Source organism: Protomyctophum bolini (genome assembly GCF_963924005.1).
Source record: "Protomyctophum bolini genome assembly, chromosome: 8".
In the NCBI taxonomy this organism is placed as follows: Eukaryota; Metazoa; Chordata; class Actinopteri; order Myctophiformes; family Myctophidae; genus Protomyctophum; species Protomyctophum bolini.
Window position 1 is genome coordinate 27,560,367 of NC_137869.1, and position 23,178 is coordinate 27,583,544.

Genomic DNA, 23,178 nt, shown 5'->3' on the forward strand with positions numbered 1-23,178 from the left:
ATTGTCAATGGAAGCCAGCAACATGACGTTGCACAACGATGTAATAGCTGCTCCAAATCAACTCACAATGCACGGCTTTGCATCCTTTCATCTGCCCGTGTGAACGCACCATAAGACATGTTTCTTTCCAGCCTGCATCATCATTCACAATACAGGATCCTCATTGAGTGACAGAATCCTGTATCACTCACTGGAGTGTAATGCCCCCTTGTGGCGCAGTGTAGCTAAAGCTCTGTATGTGTTGTCTTTGGCAGGCAAGGGACAGTGTCTATTTTTGTAGAAAAGACTAGCATTACATGAAACCATATGAGAAAATGAAATACACTTGACACATGACCTTTTATCTTTTTAACTATTTAACTTGTAATCCCACGGACCCTACTTGAGTAGGACTGAATTATAATTAAATAAACAACAAAAGAATTGGGGCTAGCTTTAGGCTATAAGCTCACAAGTTACTATAACTGAGGCTTTGGAACAACTATATGCTGGTAGGCTATATGCATATTGTGCTACGCATTCTAGGCTGCATGTCGCCTTTTTTGTCTAAACCACTGTTAGATCAAGGCATACAAACAGACTCTTCTTCCGTTCCTAGTCCTTAGGACATCGTGCTCTGTTCCTCCCATTCTCCTTCCGTCTGCCCTTTACAAGATCATACTAGCACGCACGTACGTGAAGTACACACGCACACACTTTATGTCCTTCCACTATCATAGATATCTCCTGTCAAAGCCAACAGACAGGAGCTATAAAACTGAGTAGAATTCCACACAGTCGAAGAAGGGTCAGACTCGGAACACACGCTGACACACACACACACACACACACACACACACACACACACACACACACACACACACACACACAGCGCGCGCACACACACACACACACACACACACACACACACACACACAGTTGTGTTGGACACTTGGACACAATTTTTAACAACTTGGTTGACTACTCCGAGCAAAAACGCAGGTCTCATTGAAAATGAACTATAGGCGTGTTTTATCGCTCCCCGTTTGCAAGGCCCTTTAAGCTTTTCTTTCCTTTTTTTTAATCAAATGGAGCTTAGATAGAAAGTTGGGCTAAGTATCCTTCCTCTGTGTCATTTTGCAAAACAAGTCCTAAAATGTTAAGATTCACATGTAAAAAAAAACTACCAGCTGTAGGCTAATAGAGGTCCTGGTAGACTCAAAACCAGCAGTAGACTATAGAGGTCCTTGTAGACTCAAAACCAGCAGTAGACTAGAGGACCAGAGGTACTTGTAGACTCAAAACCAGCAGTAGACTAGAGGACCAGAGGTCCTTGTAGACTCAAAACCAGCAGTAGACTATAGAGGTACTTGTAGACTCAAAACCAGCAGTAGACTATAGAGGTACTTGTAGACTCAAAACCAGCAGTAGACTAGAGGACCAGAGGTCCTTGTAGACTCAAAACCAGCAGTAGACTAGAGGACCAGAGGTACTTGTAGACTCAAAACCAGCAGTAGACTAGAGGACCAGAGGTACTTGTAGACTCAAAACCAGCAGTAGACTAGAGGACCAGAGGTCCTTGTAGACTCAAAACCAGCAGTAGACTAGAGGACCAGAGGTACTTGTAGCCCTAGAACGGCTCTTGTTGTTACATACAGTATGTACAGTATTTCACATACAGAGCCATAGAACACATCCATGTTTTCTTGTAGAATTTGTTTATATGCGGCATAAATGTGATAAATGCTCCGTTTGTACTCACCCATTAAATAATTCCAAAGACGTGGTGTGAAAAATGGTCCTCTAGTTTTATATCCATGTGAAAGTTCTGGCACAAAACGCGTATTTAGTGAATTATCTCCACTTTTTCAAGAGATGCACACGGACGCCTTTCTCTCCGGCGAGGGGGGGGCGGAGTGATCGATGATTGATGAACTGTTTTACAAAAACGTCCTGTTTACCGCAGACGTCATCACCAATTGACCAGGGAAACACAAAAGTTTGCGGTCACACAATTGGCAGGTGCTTTGCGATAGGTGCTGGGTAATTAATCACACCACCTGCCAATTGTGTGACTGCAAACTTTTGCGTTTCCCTGGTCAATTTGTGATGACGTCTTTGGTAAACAACAGGAAGTATCTAAAATCAGTTCATCGATCACTCCGCCCCCCCCTCGCCGGAGAGAAAGGCGTCCGTGTGCATCTCTTGAAAAAGTGGAGATAATTCACTAAATACGCGTTTTGTGCCAGAACTTTCACATGGATATAAAACTAGAGGACCATATTTCACTCCACGTCTTTGGAATTATTTAATGGGTGAGTACAAACGGAGCATTTATCACATTTATGGCGCACATATTCGTATACAAGGAAACGGTGGAAGCCATCTATGCCTCTGATACATGAAAATTTACGAAGTATAATTAAATGATCACAGGCATTCTAGGTCTAAGGTACTTGTAGACTCAAAACCAGCAGTAGACTACTAGAGGTCCTTGTAGACTCAAAACCAGCAGTAGACTACTAGAGGTCCTGGTAGACTCAAAACCAGCAGTAGACTAGAGGACCAGAGGTACTTGTAGACTCAAAACCAGCAGTAGACTAGAGGACCAGAGGTACTTGTAGACTCAAAACCAGCAGTAGACTACTAGAGGTCCTGGTAGACTCAAAACGAGCAGTAGACTATAGAGGTCCTGGTAGACTCAAAACCAGCAGTAGACTATAGAGGTCCTGGTAGACTCAAAACCAGCAGTAGACTAGAGGACCAGAGGTACTTGTAGACTCAAAACCAGCAGTAGACTATAGAGGTCCTTGTAGACTCAAAACCAGCAGTAGACTATAGAGGTCCTGGTAGACTCAAAACCAGCAGTAGACTAGAGGACCAGAGGTACTTGTAGACTCAAAACCAGCAGTAGACTATAGAGGTCCTTGTAGACTCAAAACCAGCAGTAGACTATAGAGGTCCTGGTAGACTCAAAACCAGCAGTAAGCTATCAGGAGGGACCACTGGACAACTACATCATATCACTGATAGGATAGATAACAAGCAGACAGTAGACCTACTACTAGTGGTCCTGTTGGAAGGTTTCTTAAAAACTCAATATGCTATATGTACCTACCACACAGCATGCTATGAGGATCATCATCAATTTGTTCAACAACTAGTCTGACTCACAGTTTGTGACACAAACGTCACTTGCTAACTTGTGGTCAGCCAGCCAGGCTAATTTGTGGTCAGCATATTGGGTAAACCCAATATGCTAATTTGATCCAATCCAACATTGGATCCATTGTTGATTCAGACTGAGTCTGACAAGATGTGACAAAATGACACATTCTTCAACTCAATGACACCTATTAAATATGTGCTAAAGTGCTAGTCTGCCTAGTCATGTTATCAACACATACACTGACACACGCACGCACGCGCGCGCGCACACACGCACACACACACACACACACACACACACACACACACACACACACACACCTCTTGCTGGTAGATCTTGACTTGGTTGGTCCATTTGGTTTTCTTCCAATTGGTATGAATTCCGTAGATGGTGTGGTCTATGGAGCTGCTGCACGCTACGGCTAGCCCACGTTCCAAAATGGACAGACACATTTTAATCCTACTTCTGTGGGATCACTAGTACTTACTAATATATTAACCTACTGTTTAGACTAAACAGTAGGCAAATAATGATCTTCTCGGTTCAGTCTTCTCAGCTGTTGACAGTGTGTGACTGACAGAATGCCAATCAGTTGAACAGTAGGCCTGCCGCTCTGCATTATGGGAAAATGATAGTGTCGCATTTGTGTCGCATCAGATCTACAAACTCACAGCCGGCTGCAGGTATGAAGCACTGTGAGCTTGTATGTCTGCTCTCCCTCTCGTCCGGTCTCGTACGTTCTCGCGAAATGTCGGTTTCTGATTTGACTGACCAATCAGAGCGGGGCCGAGCGCCGGAGAGCGTCGAGAGCGTCGCTTGTCGAATGGCAACGCGAGTTCATATTCAAACGAGCCAACCGGACGGCAGGTGTCTGAGATGGTTAATATAATTTTAATCATCTGTCTTCAGTGTCTTCATTAGTCTTCACTCACTGACTGACCTTCTAACTGAACGGACGTGTGTTGAGACTTTCTTCTGAAACAGTTAACTTCTTCAAGTTCGACTTCATCAACATTAGCTATAACAACGTTACCTGAGGACATGGAGATGGTATGTTAACATTTAATAATATAATATCATGTATATGTACTTTTTTTTAGAGAACGGGTAGTTTAGACAGACGGTCTGTTTGTTTAGGCCCTAATTTGAAACGTTAGTTGTGTTGTAGCATGTTTTCTTTCGATGTGTTTGTTTAGGATGAATGTACCGGTATAATAATTTAACTTGAAGACACACTGCTTCATATTGAATACTGCCGTGTCATTAGAAAGGGCCATGAACAGTACAGGAGAATCGACTCCATCCCTCCATCCCCTTCCCTTGAATCCCCAGCCCCAGCATCACCTCCCCACCCACCCAGCAAATCTCCCTAATGGTACAGTATTATACGTCACAATAGAAGTACAGAGATGTAAGTACTACCACGAAGTACCAAGAGGCTAAGCAGCAATTGGTGGAGTCCCAGCCTGATAACAAGTAACAACACATGAACACTTTATACATTTACGCCTATGTTGCCATGAGAATTCTTCTCTGCTGTTGAAAGAAGGAAGAATTGAGTGTGGAACAGTCACCGCAGTAGGCTGTAGTGCAGTAGTGCTCAACTCATTCACCTGCAATACAATCTACAGCTCTTTCTCACAGTTACTTATTATTTACTATAGCTCCAACTCCTTTGAGTTGAACCCAGGGCATTGTGAGACATTTTTAGCTGCATTTTTCCATATGTATTATTTGGTCTTTGCAAATGTAGTCTGCAGCACTTTCCACTGTAATGTATACTTCAGGGTCAGTAGTCATAACTGAAAGAGACAACAATTTACAATTTTGACATTCAGACGTATCAGTGACTGTTTATTGAACTAGTCCAGTGCCTTTTCATGGCCCATGGACGCCCATCTTCTCCCAGAAGTAAAGATGTGTTAAAATGTTCCCCTAAGATTTTTATTAAATGTTCAGGCATATTTGATTTTGGGTGTCATGTGTGAACGTGTGCTAAATTTTGAGTGGCAGCAATCTTGTTTTGCACAAATTGACAAGATAAAAACAAAACAAAAGAAAAAAAACACATCTTAAGCCTACCTAAGATAGACTATAGGTATAGGATATATATATGTGTGTGTGTGTGTGTGTGTGTGTGTGTGTGTGTGTATATATATATATATATATATATGCTGGTGACCCGCCCAAGGACACCTGGGGGTCGCCGGGCCGGACCCCACCCCACAGAGTGCAGAAGTGAACCATGTACTGTAGGACCTCCAAGCAAGTAAACAATGGATGAGGAGTCAGAGAAAACACAGGTAAAGTAAAGGAGAAGAGGCTTTATTGGTTCAGCCCCAAATCAGCCCTGTTTACTGCACTACAGCAGTGGTTCTCAACCTGTGGGCCGGGGCTCACGTTGTAGGCCGCAAGGATACTGCAAATGGCCCCCCAAAGTAACTGGCAAAATACTTACTTGTACTAAGTTAGTTCCATTGATCGAAGCCGGCCTGGAACACAATCAATTGATTGATCCTGACATTCTCTGAAAATGCACTTTGGGGATTTTCAAGTGAGCCCTGATGGTTGAGAACCACTGCACTGTACAGGACGCTCTACACACAGAAGACGAGAAGATGAAATATTCCAACCTGTGTGAAACCTTGAGCACATACACGTACAGTACAAAGTTTGTAATGTAGGGCTTTGAGAGTGAGTGTTTTTGTGGTATTTTAATGTAGGTACTGTGAAGCCAGCAGGTCCAGCCTGCGGTGGAGCTGCACACAGTAGAACAGCAATGACATCAATACTGGACCTGATATCTGTTATGTCTTACTGTTTGGCAAGAGAAGGCAGTACTGTGTGTGTGTGTGTGTGTGTGTGTGTGTGTGTGTGTGTGTGTGTGTGTGTGTGTGTGTGTGTGTGTGTGTGTGTGTGTGTGTGCGTGCGTGCGTGCGTGCGTGCGTGCGTGCGTGCGTGCGTGCGTGCGTGCGTGCGTGTGTGTGTCCTTCTCTCACAGTGACATCAGCAGCAGTGGCAACCGTCCTGGGTATGCTGTCAGTCACCCTCCTACGCTTAGGAAAAATCCACACCAGTATTTTTTTTGTACACACACATGCACGCACGCACACAGAGACACACCCTCTCCTTGTTTTCAGAACAGCTGTGTGAGATTCTTTAGTTCCCTGGACTGTCCCCATAAAAACACATCTGTTTTTGTTTCGTTTTATTTAAATTACAAAGATCATCTTTTTTTTAACAGTATAAAAGACATTGATTGAAAGTACGGTACGGTCTTCTTCTTCTTCTCCGCACGCCTAACGGCAAAGATTTGTATCCCACATGTCGCTCTTGTTTTCTCAGGCCGCAACAGTGTCTGTTTATGAGTCCCGAGAACCCACAATGTTTCCATGCATACTCATATCGTCACTGTCGGGTGAAAACCTGGTATGTCCAAAACCATTCCTTTTTTATATTGTAAAAAACAGATCTACAAGCTTTCACAACTTTTGTGTGGAGATACAAGATTTATGCCTGACACGACGATATTGTGTGTGCACTGTGTGTGTGTGTGTGTGTGTGTGTGTGTGTGTGTGTGTGTGTGTGTGTGTGCGTGTGCGTGTGTCAGCCTATCCAGCAGAGCGCGTAGAGAATAAATAAAGCAATGGTCACCGTGAGCCTGTTTAGGCCTCGTCAACATCCTGCTGCCTTCTCCTCTCCATGCCTGCACTTCTCCTACTGGCCAGCAGGCGGCCAATGAGAAAACAACAATGCGGAACGGATGGAGTCAGAGTGTGTGTGTGTGTGTGCATGCATGTGTGTGAGTGTATATGTACAGTATGACATTCACTGTGTGTACACTGTGTATACATATAAACAAGTCTCTTCCCCTCAACCCTGTGTGTCTCTCTGTGTGTGTGTGTGTGTGTGTGTGTGTGTGTGTGTGTGTGTTTGCATGGTGTCTCTCTCTCTCTCAGAGTTCATCCGCGTGGCTGGCGCGCGCGGCCGGGGGCGGGGTGTCTCCGGTGACACTGTTCTGTGCCACGCCCAGGATGTTTTCCTGCTGGGCGGTCTTGCGGGGGCCGTGCTGGCGGTCCCAGTCCGTGGCCACGGCCTCGTCGTCCCAGATGGTGGAGGTCTCCGTGTCGCTGATGTAGCCCGGCTCCCCCGTGTAGTGGGTGGGGTAGATGAGCAGCGGCTCCACGGAGAACGCCCTCAGGTCCCGCCGCTCAAAGTGAGACATGAAGTCCTTACTGAGGAAGAGGAAGAGGAGGGGGGCGGGATGGGATGAGGATTAAAGCTAAATAACATCTCACGACGGAACAACAATGTGTATGTATGGCCAAGTGCTATTATGCAATTTGTGAAAGGAGCCCCCCACACACACTATTATATTTATACTGGCGAATATTTGCCACGATGCCACCTGCTCTCAGATGTTTTGGAACTGGCTGGCTGTGCATCGTGGCAAATATTCGCCAGTGTGTCCCTGTGTCGGTACCCGGATGAGTGAGACCTCATCTTGGAGCTACATAGCGGAAGGAGAGGTTCCCTCCCTGGGGCTATAGTGGAGTACAAGTAAAAGTACCTGAAAACTGTACTTGAGTAAATGTACTTAGTTACTTTACACCAGCACTTCTAACGAGGAGTGACACGTCAGCCAGGTGGAGTCACACTCCAACACACACAGAGGTCACGGTCAGGGTCAACTCCCTGTAGCTCAACCTGCCTTTTCATGCTGTCACAACTCTGCAGCGAGAGTGAAACCTGACACCTTTATTGCCACTAGCAAATGACCTGTGCCAAAACCTACTTACTCACTCATTACGCACATGCGCGGCACTCACGCACACACACACACACACACACACACACTCCAAAGCCAACACAAGTGTACACAAACACATACAAAAATGGACACAGAGAGGTTTTAGCTTGGTTCTAAAACATGAATGACACTACTTCTATAATTGCTCGGGTGGTTTGGGTGGCCACAGAGCTTATTTTCTTAATTCATCCAAAACCGAGTGCAAATATTCCGTCGATGGTGGAGATCACTTCCTGGTTGGCCTGCAAAGACACAATCAAGAAATAATCTGTAGCATGCTACCGACTCAGGTCAAAATGACATTTACTGGATATCTGGTTTGCTTTCTTTCTGTGTTGACCTATTTTTGCAAATAGATATTGAGTGGTTCATTGTGTTTCTGAGAATGTTTTAATTGAATAAAAAATATACTGTATATTGTTTATTGGGTGGAAACCTCACATGTACAAAAGTGTTACTTTTCAGGATTCAAATACAAAAAGCAGATCTACAACTTAAAACGTGTCGCTTTGCACCATGTTTCAGGCTTTTGATACTTTTGTGTGACGCTGTAGTATGATCAAGTAGAGAGCTTTTTTTACGAAAAAACACAAAAAGTTAGAATATGGAGATTAGACGTTTCTGTCCCACAGCAACGATATACTGTATGGAAAAATGCCAAGTCACAGAAATGCTGTGCCGGATTGAAATGCCTAAAGCCTTATAGTCTGGACAAGACCGCATGGCTGGCTGGCAGAGTTTAGCCACAGAGTAGAGGTATTCCGGGGGGGGACCCCGATACTTCCTGAATGGAGAAACGGCCCCATCCCCCCCTTACACTAAAATAACTCTGACATAACATACTCAGTTTAAATGTGGCAGACAAACTTTTTGCTGTGTGTTTAGTGTTTACGTAACACACTCAACCTGAATCAGGCGTTTCTCCCGCCATCTTTCCACATCTCTCTCTCTCTCCCCCGATGTCCTAGTCCTGCACGCTTTTGAACACAGTCACGTGCACACGCACCCATGCACGCACACGCACGCACGTGCACACACACACACACACACTCACACAGAGTATCCTATATTTACACAGTAATCTATACTCTACACACTAGACACGTATCTTTATGTATTTATATAGTAACACGCACACACACACACACACACACAGAGTCCATCTCTACCCTACCCCCATATACTCAGGACTCTATCAATGGGTATCCTGTCCCCTTCTTCAGCTGCAGGAAGAGAGAGCCACACCGGCCCGCATTCCTCCGAGAGGCAGAACGAGAGAGAGAGGGAGAGAGGTGGGGGGGGGGAGGGGGAGGGGGGAGAGGGGGAGAAGTAGTAAAGCGGTGAGGAAGACGGAGTGAGACGGCACCGTGTATGTGTGAGGAAAGCAGAGCTCAGTGAAGCAGAATGGAGAGAGTGGATGGCTGCAAGAGATTAAAAGGGGGGGAAAAAAGAAAGAATAAAGCATGTGAGGAAGTGGCACAGAGTTTGCGTCGGGGTGGGAGATGTGAAGGGCAGGCTATACCAGGTGGTGAACGAAGGGGCGAGCAAAAAGAAAAAAGATGAGGAAAAGGGAGAGAAGGGCACGGAGGGGAGCGGGGTAAGCAGGCATCACCACCAGGAGGACGGAGACAGAAAAGGCAGCCATTGTGTGTGTGTGACTCCCTCCGTACCACGTTGACGCAGACAGAACAATCCATGCCCTGTGTGTGTGTAAAGGAAGCACAGGACTGGCTGGGGACGGGGGAGGGGGGGCCGGGTCGGACCGGATCGGATCGTGGGCCGGGTGTGTGTGTGTGTGTGTGTGTCCACACACACACACACACCAAACCGAGAAGTACCAAATTTGCCGATCCTTGAGCGATGCACTGAATCCCTGAATTCCCGCTCGCATGTTCACATGTTCACAGCTCAGATAACTGGCAGTGGTGGGGAAAGTACTCAAATGTTTTACTTAAGTAAAAGTATCAATATTGTAATGTATTGCAACGCATTGTGAGCTTGTACATCGGCTATTTTCAAGTACCGGTATATGTACAGTATATGGCTGTAAGTGGGTAATGTATGTTTTGTATTAATAATCAAAATCTCCAAAGTATCTAGTAACTAAAGTTTTCAAATAAATGTAGTGGAGTAAAAGTACAATATTGTTGTAGTGATGTAGTGGAGTAGAAGTAAAAATATTGGAAATGAGAAATACTCAAGTAAAGTAAATATAACCTCAAAATTGTACTTAGTAAGTACAGTACTTAAGTAAATGTAGTACCACTGATAACTGGTATATATTGTGTGATGGACAGAGAGATACACTCTCATGGAGATGGAGATGATGGAGGAGGAGGAGGAGGAGGGGGGGAGGAGGAGGATGAGGAGGAGGAGGGGGAGGAGGAGGAGGGGGGGGAGGAGGAGGAGGAGGAGGAGGAGGAGGGGGGGAGGAGGAGGAGGAGGAGGAGGAGGAGGAGGGGGAGGAGGAGGAGAGGAGGAGGATGAGGAGGAGGAGGAGGGGGAGGAGGAGGAGGAGGAGGAGGAGGAGGAGGAGGGGAGGAGGAGGAGGAGGGGGAGGAGGAGGAGGAGGAGGAGGAGGAGGAGGGGGGGAGGAGGAGGAGGAGGAGGAGGAGGAGGGGGAGGAGGAGGAGGAGGAGGAGGAGGAGGAGGGGGGAGGAGGGGAGGAGGAGGAGGAGGAGGGGGAGGAGGGGAGGAGGAGGAGGAGGAGGGGGAGGGGGAGGAGGAGGAGGATGAGGAGGGGGAGGAGGAGGAGGACGGGGGGAGGAGGAGGGAGAGGAGGAGGAGGAGGGGGAGGAGGAGGAGGAGGAGGGGGAGGAGGAGGGGGAGGGGGAGGAGGAGGAGGGGGAGGGGGAGGAGGAGGAGGAGGAAGAGGAGGAGGAGGGGGAGGGGGAGGGGGAGGAGGAGGAGGAGGAGGGGGAGGGGGAGGAGGAGGAGGAGGAAGAGGAGGAGGAGGAGAATGAAGGAAAGGAAAGGAAAAGAGAAAGAAGGAGTGGTGAAAGCAAGAGGCAGCGGTTTAACACCAAAACACCCATTAAGAATAACACACACACACACACACACACACACACACACACACACACACACACACACACAGACAGACACACACGCACTTGTGCAAAGTCTAAAAACAGATTGTGCTCTGCATGTGCTTCAGCATTTATATCCATGTATGATATTTTGTTCAGTACACTTCACACATGAAGTCAGGTCTGTGTCTTCATGTCAGGTTCTAAATGGGGATAAAACCAGGTGCAGAATGAATGAACCACCTACAAATAATCTTATTTTTGGTTGTGGGTAAATATTTCTCTGTTTGTCCTCTGTTTGTTGTACTGTCTAAAAACAGCAGGTAAGCACGCACATCTCAAAACATTCTGCAGGTGCTGAACAAAAACAAAAAAAAAATCTAAAAACGCCAGTTACAGTTTGTCCCTCTCTCAGTGAGTATTGTACAATAAATAAATCCACTTTCTAGGGTACAGTACAGGCCTGCAAAGAACAATTCAGTGCTTCCTATCTGGTTTTGACAAATTACATCGTTCTTGCGGGGGCCGCAAAAGCATGGCCAGCCCAGCGCCGTTTAGATGAGAGAGTTGTGTCATTGAGGAGAAAGAAACTGAGCGCTCGAGCGCTAGTCAAGCAGAGCTGGAGTGTGACAAGTGGTTGTTATAAATACATTGTTTTCATCGAGAGCGATCCAAATATCGCCAAATTTAGGTATGTACTCTATGCAACATGACAACTATTATCAAGGTATCCAAAAATAACCTGTGACATGTCTTCTTTCATTAAGTCTGCATCGATTATTCTATACAAAGGTCACGGTCATTAAAAAAATGATGTTTGTTCATGCCTTGTCTACTCGATTCCTATAGATTCCAGTGCATCCGTCAACTTCCGGTCCAGGGCTTTGTCACACTTCGGCTCCCCATCTATGCTCCCCATCTATGCTCCCCATAGCCATGTGAAGTGAATGGAGATGTCGTAACTCTGTCGTAATTCAATGGCTCTAATTTATCATCCGTCTGAGCAAACTCTAACCTTCTGAGCGCAACTCTGAGAACAACTGCTGAGCAACATAATATGTATGATGAGTGCACTTTGTACGTTACGCTCATGTCAAGCTATGGCTTATTCAAACTAATTACAGAATAAGTAACAGTTGCATTACTTTTAATAATCTGTAAGCTATGAGGTCAGTTAAATTAAAAAAGGGAAATAAATGCATATCCATTATTATTCAGTATATTATTATTCAGAGGAATAAATGTTGACAAAATGTTGTGTACAGTTGTTTTGGTAGTAGCAGGCGCAGAACAAGGAAAAAACAACCGCACACTGTCTTCAAATGCAGTGACCACCATTTATTAGGGAAATAGCAACGTTTCGGCCTATGCGGCCTTCATCAGGCTATCTTTATGGAAGTAGCAGGCGCAGCAAATGAAACCAGCCGGACCAACGTTAATGCACGTAGGACCAACGCAAACTGTCCACTCGTCGCGACGGTAGAAAACATTTGTTGAGATGGAATGATTCTTGCAGTTGCAGCTAAAGCGTTTACTTTGAGTACACATGTGTGCAAGCAGAGGAGGTGTGTGTGTGTGTGTGTGTGTGTGTGTGTGTGTGTGTGTGTGTGTGTGTGTGTAATGATGATGCAAAGTTGGGGTAGTTAGGCACATTAGGGTGAACATTGCTCAGCTCTAAATCTAAATAAATACGTTGTCTATCCTGTGCTTCATTGGCTGAGGTGTTTATTTCACAATCCTAAGTAACGTAACAACAGGAAGAGAGAACAGAAGGTGTGGACGGACACTGACTTGGGGTGTTTGTCGAACATGACGGGCAGGTACTCGTCCACGGGCAGCATCTTGCTGAAGGGCTGTGCGTCCAGCAGCTTCTTGGCGCCCTGCAGTGACAGCGCGTAGCCCAGCGTCCAATAGGAGTAGTCGGCCCACACCAGGTTGTTGACGCCTTCTACCGAGCGCTCTGGCTGGCGCACCTGCATGCGCTTACGCCCCACATAGCTGCCAGGAGGGGGCAGCAGAGACAAGGACAGACGGACAGACAGATGGACGGACAGACAGACAGGGCAGAGAGAAGGGAGAGGAGAGCTGGAGGTGAAATTGATGATCCACTGCAGAAATGGACTGATCTAACTCACCTAAATGTAAGACAGACTCTGCAGCACAACTACACTGCCTTAAACATATGTAGTGTTGTTGTCAGTAGGAATAAACACAGAAGCACCCGGGAGGAAGTGGATAAGAAAGGGGAGGAGCCCAACTGAGTTCCTGTTTCTACATAAAAAAGACAAATTTAATTTTTTTACGAATGGATTGATCTAAATGTAAACATTTTCAACAAGTGATAAAACTGTGTTTATCTAAAGATGTAGGCCGGGGATGGAGGTAGTTAAAGTTGTTAAGGTTCAACATGCGTACATGGGTGGATGTGTGTGCCCGTAGGTGTGTGTGTGTGTGTGTGTGTGTGTGTGTGTGTGTGTGTGTGTGTGTGTGTGTGTGTGTGTGTGTGTGTGTGTGTGTGCGCGCGTGTGCATGTGCGTGCGCTCTTACATGAGGTCCCAGTCCAGCTGGACCTTCTCCAAGTCCTCCATGATGTTTTGTATCCTCCTTTTAAACCTGGGCTCAAACCTCACGTCATCCTCCAGCACCAGAACCTTCTGGAGGCCTCGCTCCACCATCTGCTCAGCAACACACAAACCAAACACATGTCTTGTTACACCACAGGTCTGCTTTTTAAGGTACTGCGTGGATGTATACTGTATGTCAGGAGGGCGAATATTATCGTTGCTGTCTCCATATTCAAACCTCCGTATTCAAACCTTTATGCTTATACACTAACGGTGACGGCAAGCTGAGAAACAGGTCGACGCACCGCGTGAAGAGCCGGTTAGGACACATGTTGTCAAAATGTAATGGTCATAGTGCTATGAAACTCCAGGGGGCCGTTTAGTTACAGTCTTGTTTTTTGATACATATTTTTGGGGCTTTTCTTGCCTTTATTGATAGTACACACTACTACACAGTAGAGAAACAAGAAACAGGGAGAGAGAGACAGGGATTATACCACAGGTAGTTTCGATGAAGAAATAGCTCTCTACCCGTGCTTCAAACCAGCATCACCGCACGGGTACAGTCTTTATTTCCGTCATACTATTGGTCCGACTGTCATTAGACCGACAACCTACCTCAAACCATAACCGCAAGCACGGAGCAACGCATGTCGGACCAACGCATGTTTGGGAGCGGCGGGTGATTTCCGCATTTGGTGTGTCGGTTCTGCGTGTGCACGCCCAATAAACACATTAAAAACAGCTCTGCTGGGCAGTCCGCAGTCCCCGCAGTGACTGCCCAGCGGAACTGCGTTTTAACTCAAATCATTGCTTCTGGGGGGTCCTTGGAACAAACATATTTTCAGATGGGGGTCGGCGGCCAATTACATAATCATTTTGGGTCCTTGACATGAAATTGTTTGAGAAAGACTGACATAGAAACATGGGTTTTTCAGAAAACTGTCAAGATTTAGAAGGCATTTGTAGAATCGTCCTCAGGTCTAAAGTGACACGCAGCAGAAGTTATCAGGCTTGGTAATCAAACCTGCAACTGCTTGTCAGACTGCATTAGAGCCTACAGTATACACCTTAACCACTAGGCCAGCGTCGCCCCCAGAGTCTTGTTTTGGAACTGTTTGTGTGTATGTCAGTCTTCTACGTGCTTACCTGCACCCATGTGGAGTGGTGGCTGAGGAAACAACCAATCTCCCCTCTGGTCAGTACTCTGCCAGAGTAAGGATCCTTATAGTCAGGCATCATCTCTATTCCCAGCGCCTGCAGTTGGGACGTGTTCAGTGCTCTGACAGGGAGGAACACCAGTGGTGGGAAAAAGTACATGTCTCACATGTTTTACTTATGTACAAAAGTATTGGTATCAACATAAGCAGTAAAGCTGCTAGTGCTAGGGACATACTTGCCATCCACAGCGTCTGTGAGTGTGGCCTGCAGACCGAGAGAAGAAAAGGTGTTCAACATCCGGCTCCTTCTGTCCAAACGGCGTTTCAGGTTAATCAAGAAGATCTGTTCATTCCAACGAAACACAGGAGGAGAAAGAATGAACATACTGTAGAGACAGCGACATTACTACATGTATAAATAGCATAAATTAATGTTAAAAAAAGAGTTAAAGCTGCATTGTGCTCTAGTATTTGCAAGTCTTCTTTGCAGAGTGTTTGCAGACAGCAAAGTAATTTGCCGTCGTGAGAACGAAGACTGAAGGAGGGCAGATCTGTCAAAGGACACAGACATCGGATATAGATTATAGAATAATAGAGGATCCTGAATCTGACGGTGACAGGCAGACATGCTTATTACCATCTCTGCCCTACTGTATGAATGTCTGTCATCACAGGACAATCAGGGAGGCTATTGAGAGACTGCAAAGCAAAACAAACAATAACACAAAGACAACTCCAAAGCAAAGGGAAGCAGGAACCAATGAGGATGGAGGTGAGGGTGAGAGGGCAAGGGGGAAGGAAGGAAACTGGGACAGAGGCAGGAAGTGGGAGTGGCCGGCTGAAGTACAGTAAATATACAGACGGATAGAAGTACAGTGGGAGAGTTTGCAATTCTAGCCTTTATTTCCCTGGACAGACAGGACTTGGCTCTTACAACTCACCTCATCGAAACCTATCTTTTCCTGCCGTGCTGGCGGAGAGTCCAGGTGCTGAGAAGGCTCGATATTATGGTCAACTGTTGGCAAGAGAAAAGAGAGAGGACGGAAGGTTAAAAATAGCGGGATGGGGTCACAATTACAGTAGTACTTTCTGGACCGTAGAGGTTTATTTACAAATCTCTTAAGTGGGGAGAGGAATGATTATAAAGAGACCTATGGGAGGGGTGGAAACATACTGTACAGAGAAGAGTGGATGAGATACTGTTAGAGTGACAGAGTATAGGCCAGCTATTGCTTCCATCGACCACATGAATGTTGCACGTTTGATTCCCAGCTTGGGAAGTACAGGTATGTTGCAAGTCCTCCCTCTGCCCTTCTCTGTTCACTCACTCTAAGGCCTGTTTTACACTGCTGGTGTGACATACTGAAAATAGCCATCTCAGGGGCCTTCAATGATTCTCAGGCCAATCAGCCCTTAGCTGAGAAAGAGAGATGAAGCAGGTTATCCCCACTACATTGTAGATCTGCTATTTTTGGCTAATGTTCCCCTCGGAATAGGAATGCTAGGGTTGAAGACAAGTCATTCATGTAAAACTATTTACACAAAGATTTGTATAACTGTTACTGTAGTAACTCAAACTAACAAATCACAGCGATATGCGTTGTTATGAAAGTAGGATTGTCTATTTTTGTATGTAACACACAGCAACAGTGAGTAAGTAGGTTGAAAGAGGACAACATTATAAAACTCAGCCAGGTCAAGGAGGAGAGAAGGAGAGGAACTAGGGAAGCCAAAGGAGAAAATATACACATCTTAAAAGTATCATGTCATGTATAGCTACAGTAGTAATTGTGGGCATGTACAGTAAGAAATAAGTACTGCCGTAGCAGTAACTCCAGATTAAAACAAAATCCTTCTAGGTGCAAGGCTCGAAGATATAAGTTGAGGTGAAGAAAATGCCAGCACTCATTGTATGTCCTTTTGCATGATTTGTATTTACCTCTGACGAGAGTGAACAAACGTTCCTCAGCGTTCAGGCATGTACAAGCATGTACAGGCATGTACAGTAACACATGTTACACTTGTGTTACTGTAAAGAACAAATTGTCTTTGTGTCAGGTGGAAACCTGTCCATGTCCAAAACTGTTATGTTTTTCAGGATTCAAATTCAAAAGCATCGAAAGTAGCAGATCTACAAGCTCAAAATGCATCGCTTCGCTCCAGAGATGAGAGATTTCTGCCCGACAGCAATGAAATGTCAAACAGTCATACACATGTACTGTATGTGTGTGTGTGTGTGTGTGTGTGTGTGTGGGTGTGTGGGTGCATGTATGTTCATGCAAACTCACTCAAGGCCTCAGTAATGGTGTGTATAAACCCCTCGCTCTCATCCTCAACGTTCTGCTGGGCCTTCAGTGGAACCGGCAGGAAGCCATAGTGTTCTCTGTTGCAGACATACATCTGCACATCTGTTAGAGGACACACACACACACACACACACACACACACACACACACACACACACACACACACACACACACACACACACACACACACACACACACACACACACACACACACACACACACACACACGAGTAAGAGAGAGTTCTGTAAACAGTAACACGCCCCCTCGACCCAAAACATTTCCAAACAAACATACACACACAATGCTCACCTAAAAAACTATCTCCCATCCCACATAAAGGTCTCTGAGCCGACACACAAAACAAATACACAACTCACAGACCTAAACAAAAACAAGACTGACTCCAGTAAAAGCGTTACAGCTTCATGTGGATCTCAGACTTCATGTGGTCGGTTTATGACACCAGCCAGCCTCCACTCCCTTCCTCTTATTTCACAACATGATGTCTACGGTTGTTTCAGCTAGGCTATTTGTGCTAATAACCCAGGTGACACGACGTTTGAGCACCTCAATGGCTAATAGTTCTGAACGATGCGTCCGAGTGCTCCGGACATGATATCCAAAGCCCTTCTCCGCTCACATGGCCCCTAACTCTTGGTATCGTTATGTGTAACAAGCAGGCTTTTGTGTTTGCAGCGCTAGAACAATGCTGGCTTGTTTCATATCCTATGATTAAGGCAGATGAGGCAGAGTGAAGATAATAGGCTCCATGTGCGTCTTTATGGCTCGATTCTGTGTGTGCTCTGTGTGTGTGTGTGTGTGTGTGTGTGTGTGTGTGTGTGTGTGTGTGTGTGTGTGTGTGTGTGTGTGTGTGTGTGTGTGTGTGTGCGTGTGTGTGTGTGTGTGTGTGTGTGTGTGTGTGTGTGTGTGTGTGTGTGTGTGTGTGTGCATGCATGCGTGTGTGCGTGCGTGCGTGAGTGCGTACGTGCGCGTGTCCGTGTTTGTGTGTGTGTGTGCGGGCATGTGGGCATGTGTGTATGATGTGCATAAGGACTGACAGGGAACAAACTGAACTATTAAGCAAACCATTAAATACCTTTGAAGAGTGAGTGGTACAATGCACACTTACACAACACAAACAAAACAATAACATTATAAGCAGGAAACACACATGCGAGTATTCTCTGGTGCTTACTCTCCCGCTCTTCACTCACCAGAGTCTGTGTATTACTACTGAAATGGTTCCCAAACGTTGTGCCGTTTTATAGTAAAGTAAAGTGAAGCCCTTATCATCATACATTACATTCCGTGCTCAGTCAATCAAATCATCACAAATGTGGTACACACAAACACACAAAGCTGGGCATAGGAAAGTGAGAAGTGAGGGGCGCTAATATATTAAAGTTTAACTCCATGTTGCTATGATTAGGTGATGTAATGGTGATGTAAAACAAACACAGACAAAACCAACATTAAACTCTCTTTATTGTTAATGACATTTAATGTTTGTTTAACTAAAAACAAACGTTAAACCTGTATATAGGAGGGGCTAGCGCCACTCAAAAAATAAAGTTACATAGTGCTGCTTTAAGAGATTATAGCTCGGCCCCACAAAAAACCCCATACCATTTAAACATGGAGATACAAGACACAGTGACCCTCTCACCTGACTGCCGCGCTGAGAAGGCAAACACCATGATGTCGTCGAAGGCCCAGCTGTAGTCGGGGTGAGGAGGGTAGAAGGCCAAGTCTCTGCTGCCGTCGCGACGCAGGTCCAGCAGGAAGGTGCTGTGCACCATGGGAACGCCGTAGCAACCCAGCCTCTTCCACTCTCTGATTGGCTGGTAGTCTGGAGTCCGCTTGTAGTAGCCCTGTGAAGGATGGAGAGGGAAAGTCTAGCTTGTAGTAGCTCTGTGAAGGATGTAGAGCGATAGTGTAGTTTGTAGTAGCTCTGTGAAGGAAGGAGAGGGATAGTGTAGTTTGTAGTAGCTCTGTAAAAGATGGAGAGGGATAGTGTAGTTTTTAGTAGCCCTGTGCTGTGAAGGAAGGAGAGGGAAAGTGTAGCTTGTAGTAGCTCTGTGAAGGATGGAGAGGGATAGTGTCGTTTGTAGTAGCTCTGTGAAGGATGGAGAGGGATAGTGTAGTTTGTAGTAGCCCTGTGAAGGATGGAGAGGGATAGTGTAGTTTGTAGTAGCCCTGTGAAGGATGGAGAGGGATAGTGTAGTTTGTAGTAGCTCTGTGAAGGATGGAGGGATAGTGTAGTTTGTAGTAGCCCTGTGAAGGATGGAGGGATAGTGTAGTTTGTAGTAGCTCTGTGAAGGATGGAGGGATAGTGTAGTTTGTAGTAGCTCTGTGAAGGATGGAGGGATAGTGTAGTTTGTAGTAGCTCTGTGAAGGATGGAGGGATAGTGTAGTTTGTAGTAGCTCTGTGAAGGATGGAGGGATAGTGTAGTTTGTAGTAGCTCTGTGAAGGATGGAGGGATAGTGTAGTTTGTAGTAGCCCTGTGAAGGATGGAGAGGGATAGTGTAGTTTGTAGTAGCCCTGTGAAGGATGGAGAGGGATAGTGTAGTTTGTAGTAGCTCTGTGAAGGATGGAGGGATAGTGTAGTTTGTAGTAGCCCTGTGAAGGATGGAGAGGGATAGTGTAGTTTGTAGTAGCCCTGTGAAGGATGGAGAGGGCAAGCGTAGCTTGTAGTAGCTCTGTGAAGGATGGAGGGATATTGTAGTTTGTTGTAGCTCTGTGAAGGATGGAGGGATAGTGTAGTTTGTAGTAGCCCTCTATTAGGAAACCCCATCGATGATGTCACTGGTAGGCAGGTTCCCGAACTGTCCATTGCCCACCAATGAGATGCAAAGTGTGCCATGGCAAATTACATATAATTTTGGGGGTCCTTTCAGACAACTCTTAGGAATTAGCATTTTTTAGAATCTGCCTCGGGTCTTAATGGGTTAATTCCATGTTACCTGTGGGGTGATTCCACACCAGAAGTTGGAGTAGAGAGAGCGAGACTCCATCATGGGAGCCACCAGGGTCAGGTTCTCTGCCATCAACAGGTCCAACACACGAGGGTTGGTCAGCAAGTTGTCACTGTCTGCAAACTGGGGACGCACACACGCATGCACGCGCACACACACACACACACACACACACACACACACACACACACACACACACACACACACACACACACACACACACACACACACACACACACACACACACACACACACACACATCAATTTGGGGGTCCTTAACATGAAAACGTTTGAGAGTGTAGATTGAGCCTGCGTGTCTGGTGATGCCAGTCTTTACCAGTAGGTAATCTGCCCATCTCTCCCTGGCGGACTTCAGCGCAGCCTGTTTCAGCTTCATCACATGCTGGAACCTGGAGGGAGGCCAGTGCTTCGCCCCCCATTCGTCTGTATAGGCCCTGAGACAGAACAGAGGGATCAGTACCTGGCCTGGAAGTATAGGACCTGAGACCGAAGGGAAACTCAGTACCTGCCTGGACTGAGTCCCCCTCTCAGCTTTCACAATAATAATGTTGTTCTGTTCATATTAGTTTTCACACCCGATGCAAACCTCAGCCGAGTACACATGAATTTATGTTTCGAGGCCAGCTTTTCAATTGGTACACACACACTGAGTTCACACAAATCAAACAAACTGGACTTGAACTCAGATGCAGTTCAAGTCCAGGTTGGCTGGAGTACGGTATGGTTCATAGGTCATTTGTGACCAGTTTAAATCATGTGCCCATGTTCATTTAAAAGTGGTTGAATGGAAAAGATGGAATCATCAAATATGGATGTTGTTTTAAATACTAGAGATATTGGTGTATATATATTAAAACTGGGAAAGCATTGTCATTTCATTTAAGATTTTAGCTATATAGAGAGATATAGATAGCAACACATGTTTTTTTCAGAAACCTCTTTGGATTTAGAACAGTGGTTCTCAAACATAGCAGATGTACAAGCTCATAGTACAAGCAAACGTTTTTTTGTTTTTTTTTGTATGTTGAAAGTGTCTGAAATATTTAGAAAAATGCCTATTTGGGGGTCTGATCTGAGCACTAAATGCTTTGTCTTACCGTGGCTCGTCCATGGGTCTCCACTCCACATAGTGGTAGAGGTTCTTACCTTGGCTCGTCCATGGGTCTCCACTCCACATAGTGGTAGAGGTTCTTACCGTGGCTCGTCCATGGGTCTCCACTCCACATAGTGGTAGAGGTTCTTACCGTGGCTCGTCCATGGGTCTCCACTCCACATAGTGGTAGAGGTTCTTACCGTGGCTCGTCCATGGGTCTCCACTCCACATAGTGGTAGAGGTTCTTACCTTGGCTCGTCCATGGGTCTCCACTCCACATAGTGGTAGAGGTTCTTACCTTGGCTCGTCCATGGGTCTCCACTCCACATAGTGGTAGAGGTTCTTACCTTGGCTCGTCCATGGGTCTCCACTCCACATAGTGGTAGAGGTTCTTACCGTGGCTCGTCCATGGGTCTCCACTCCACATAGTGGTAGAGGTTCTTACCTTGGCTCGTCCATGGGTCTCCACTCCACATAGTGGTAGAGGTTCTTACCTTGGCTCGTCCATGGGTCTCCACTCCACATAGTGGTAGAGGTTCTGTACTCTCTTCAGCCAGTCTTTCAGCATGGCAGTGGTGTTGTCCACATTGTGGTCTGTTGCTGCCCTGAAACAACAGCAAATACAGCAGTCGGTCAGTCGAGGTTCACAGCATTTTACTGTGTTACTCCTCAGTTGAAGCACCAGCAAAACCTGCAAATTCTTTAGGAATGACAAATGGACCCTAACTGGTCCTTTTGGTTCAATGTGTACACGGTCAGTGTTACAGACCTGTAAGGGTACATTTAGAACCCCTTTAAGGAACCCTGAGAGTCCCTCAACCCCACTTAATGGCATCTGACATAATGTTCTGACATTTGCTATTATTTTATGCAATTACACCATTTATTTCACCATCATCTTTATGGTCTACATAAATCGCAGATGAACAACAGAATAATTAAATAATGAACTGATTAATCCAACTATGAATAATGAACATAATAATTGAATAATGAACAGATTAATCAATTGTGAAACCAATCCCATCTCAGCTGTCGCTTGCCAAAGATCAGAAGGTTTTGGCATCTAGACAAAAGGTCAAGCCTCCTTCCAATGAGTCTAATTACTCAGTGTGGTGGTAGAATAATAAGCTCCTGTCTGCCACTCTCATTTCCCTTGCTACCCTAAAGCCTGATTTACACTTCATTGTAGGACAGAGTATAAATTACGGAGTTTGCATGTTCCCCATGTCCCCTAGGGTAGGTACCCTCACAAAAAACATGCAGTAATCCTGGTCTCTAAAGGAAAGGAACTGGTCGGAATAACGTGTTCCTTCCACGCGCTACGTCCGGCCGGGGAAACTCTCCACTGTCAGGTGAAAAGAAGCAGCTTGGACTAGGAAGCATGAGGTCAGTCCGCTGCTCCCCCAGATTGGCAGAGGAAGTGTAGCGCCCAGAATTACATTAGATAATTGACACTGGGTGAAAAAAATGGGTTGCAGAATCGTGGGATAAATTTTTTAGAAAAATAAAAGAAATGCTACCGAGGCTGACCTGTTTACAAGAGACGTCCATGTGCACATGATGTGCAGTGCACTCAGCAGTCACTACACATGTGTGCACGCGCGCACACACACAGACGTCAGTGTGCAAGTTAGCGTAGAAGTATTGCAGCTGCCTGTTTGTCACTCTCTGCCTCACAAATTCGGAGGTTTCCATACCAGCAGCCAGGGCTGACTCAGAGTACACTATGTCTGTGTGTTTGTGTGTTTGTGTGTGTGTGTGTGTGTGTGTGTGTGTGTGTGTGTGTGTGTGTGTGTGTGTGTGTGTGTGTGTGTGTGTGCGTGCGTGCGTTCTTTTTGGTAATGTTGAAATGGACTAACGCCGTACACATGCTGCTCAACATGCTATCCCCTCTGTCCTCTATACATCTGAGCTCACCGTATCGGAAGAAATACATGTGTTTAAAATGAGCTTATAGAGGAAAGGTCATCATTACAATGTGTGAAAGATCCCTGTGTACACACACACACACACACACACACCCGCATGCACACACACACACACACACACACACACACACACACACAC

At 45.8% G+C, this 23,178-nt stretch overlaps 1 protein-coding gene across 2 annotated transcripts in view; it reads right to left on the minus strand.

Moving 5' to 3' along the window:
* Nucleotides 1-5,457: 5,457 nt before the first annotated feature.
* colgalt2b (collagen beta(1-O)galactosyltransferase 2b) overlaps nt 5,458-23,178 on the minus strand; it is a 44,780-nt gene continuing 27,059 nt past the window's right edge. The window contains exons 2-12 of one of the 2 annotated variants that reach the window (XM_080771179.1): nt 21,603-21,713; nt 20,332-20,449; nt 19,983-20,117; nt 18,685-18,889; nt 17,000-17,119; nt 15,653-15,726; nt 14,948-15,054; nt 14,701-14,833; nt 13,535-13,662; nt 12,779-12,985; nt 5,458-7,383 (exon numbers count right to left, since the gene is read on the minus strand). In XM_080771179.1, coding sequence (XP_080627305.1) covers nt 7,104-7,383; nt 12,779-12,985; nt 13,535-13,662; nt 14,701-14,833; nt 14,948-15,054; nt 15,653-15,726; nt 17,000-17,119; nt 18,685-18,889; nt 19,983-20,117; nt 20,332-20,449; nt 21,603-21,713 — 1,618 coding nt within the window. In that variant the 3' untranslated portion in view covers nt 5,458-7,103. Of the gene's footprint in view, nt 7,384-12,778; nt 12,986-13,534; nt 13,663-14,700; nt 14,834-14,947; nt 15,055-15,652; nt 15,727-16,999; nt 17,120-18,684; nt 18,890-19,982; nt 20,118-20,331; nt 20,450-21,161; nt 21,202-21,602; nt 21,714-23,178 lie in introns of those variants that run through there. The other variant, XM_080771180.1, reaches the window with a different exon arrangement.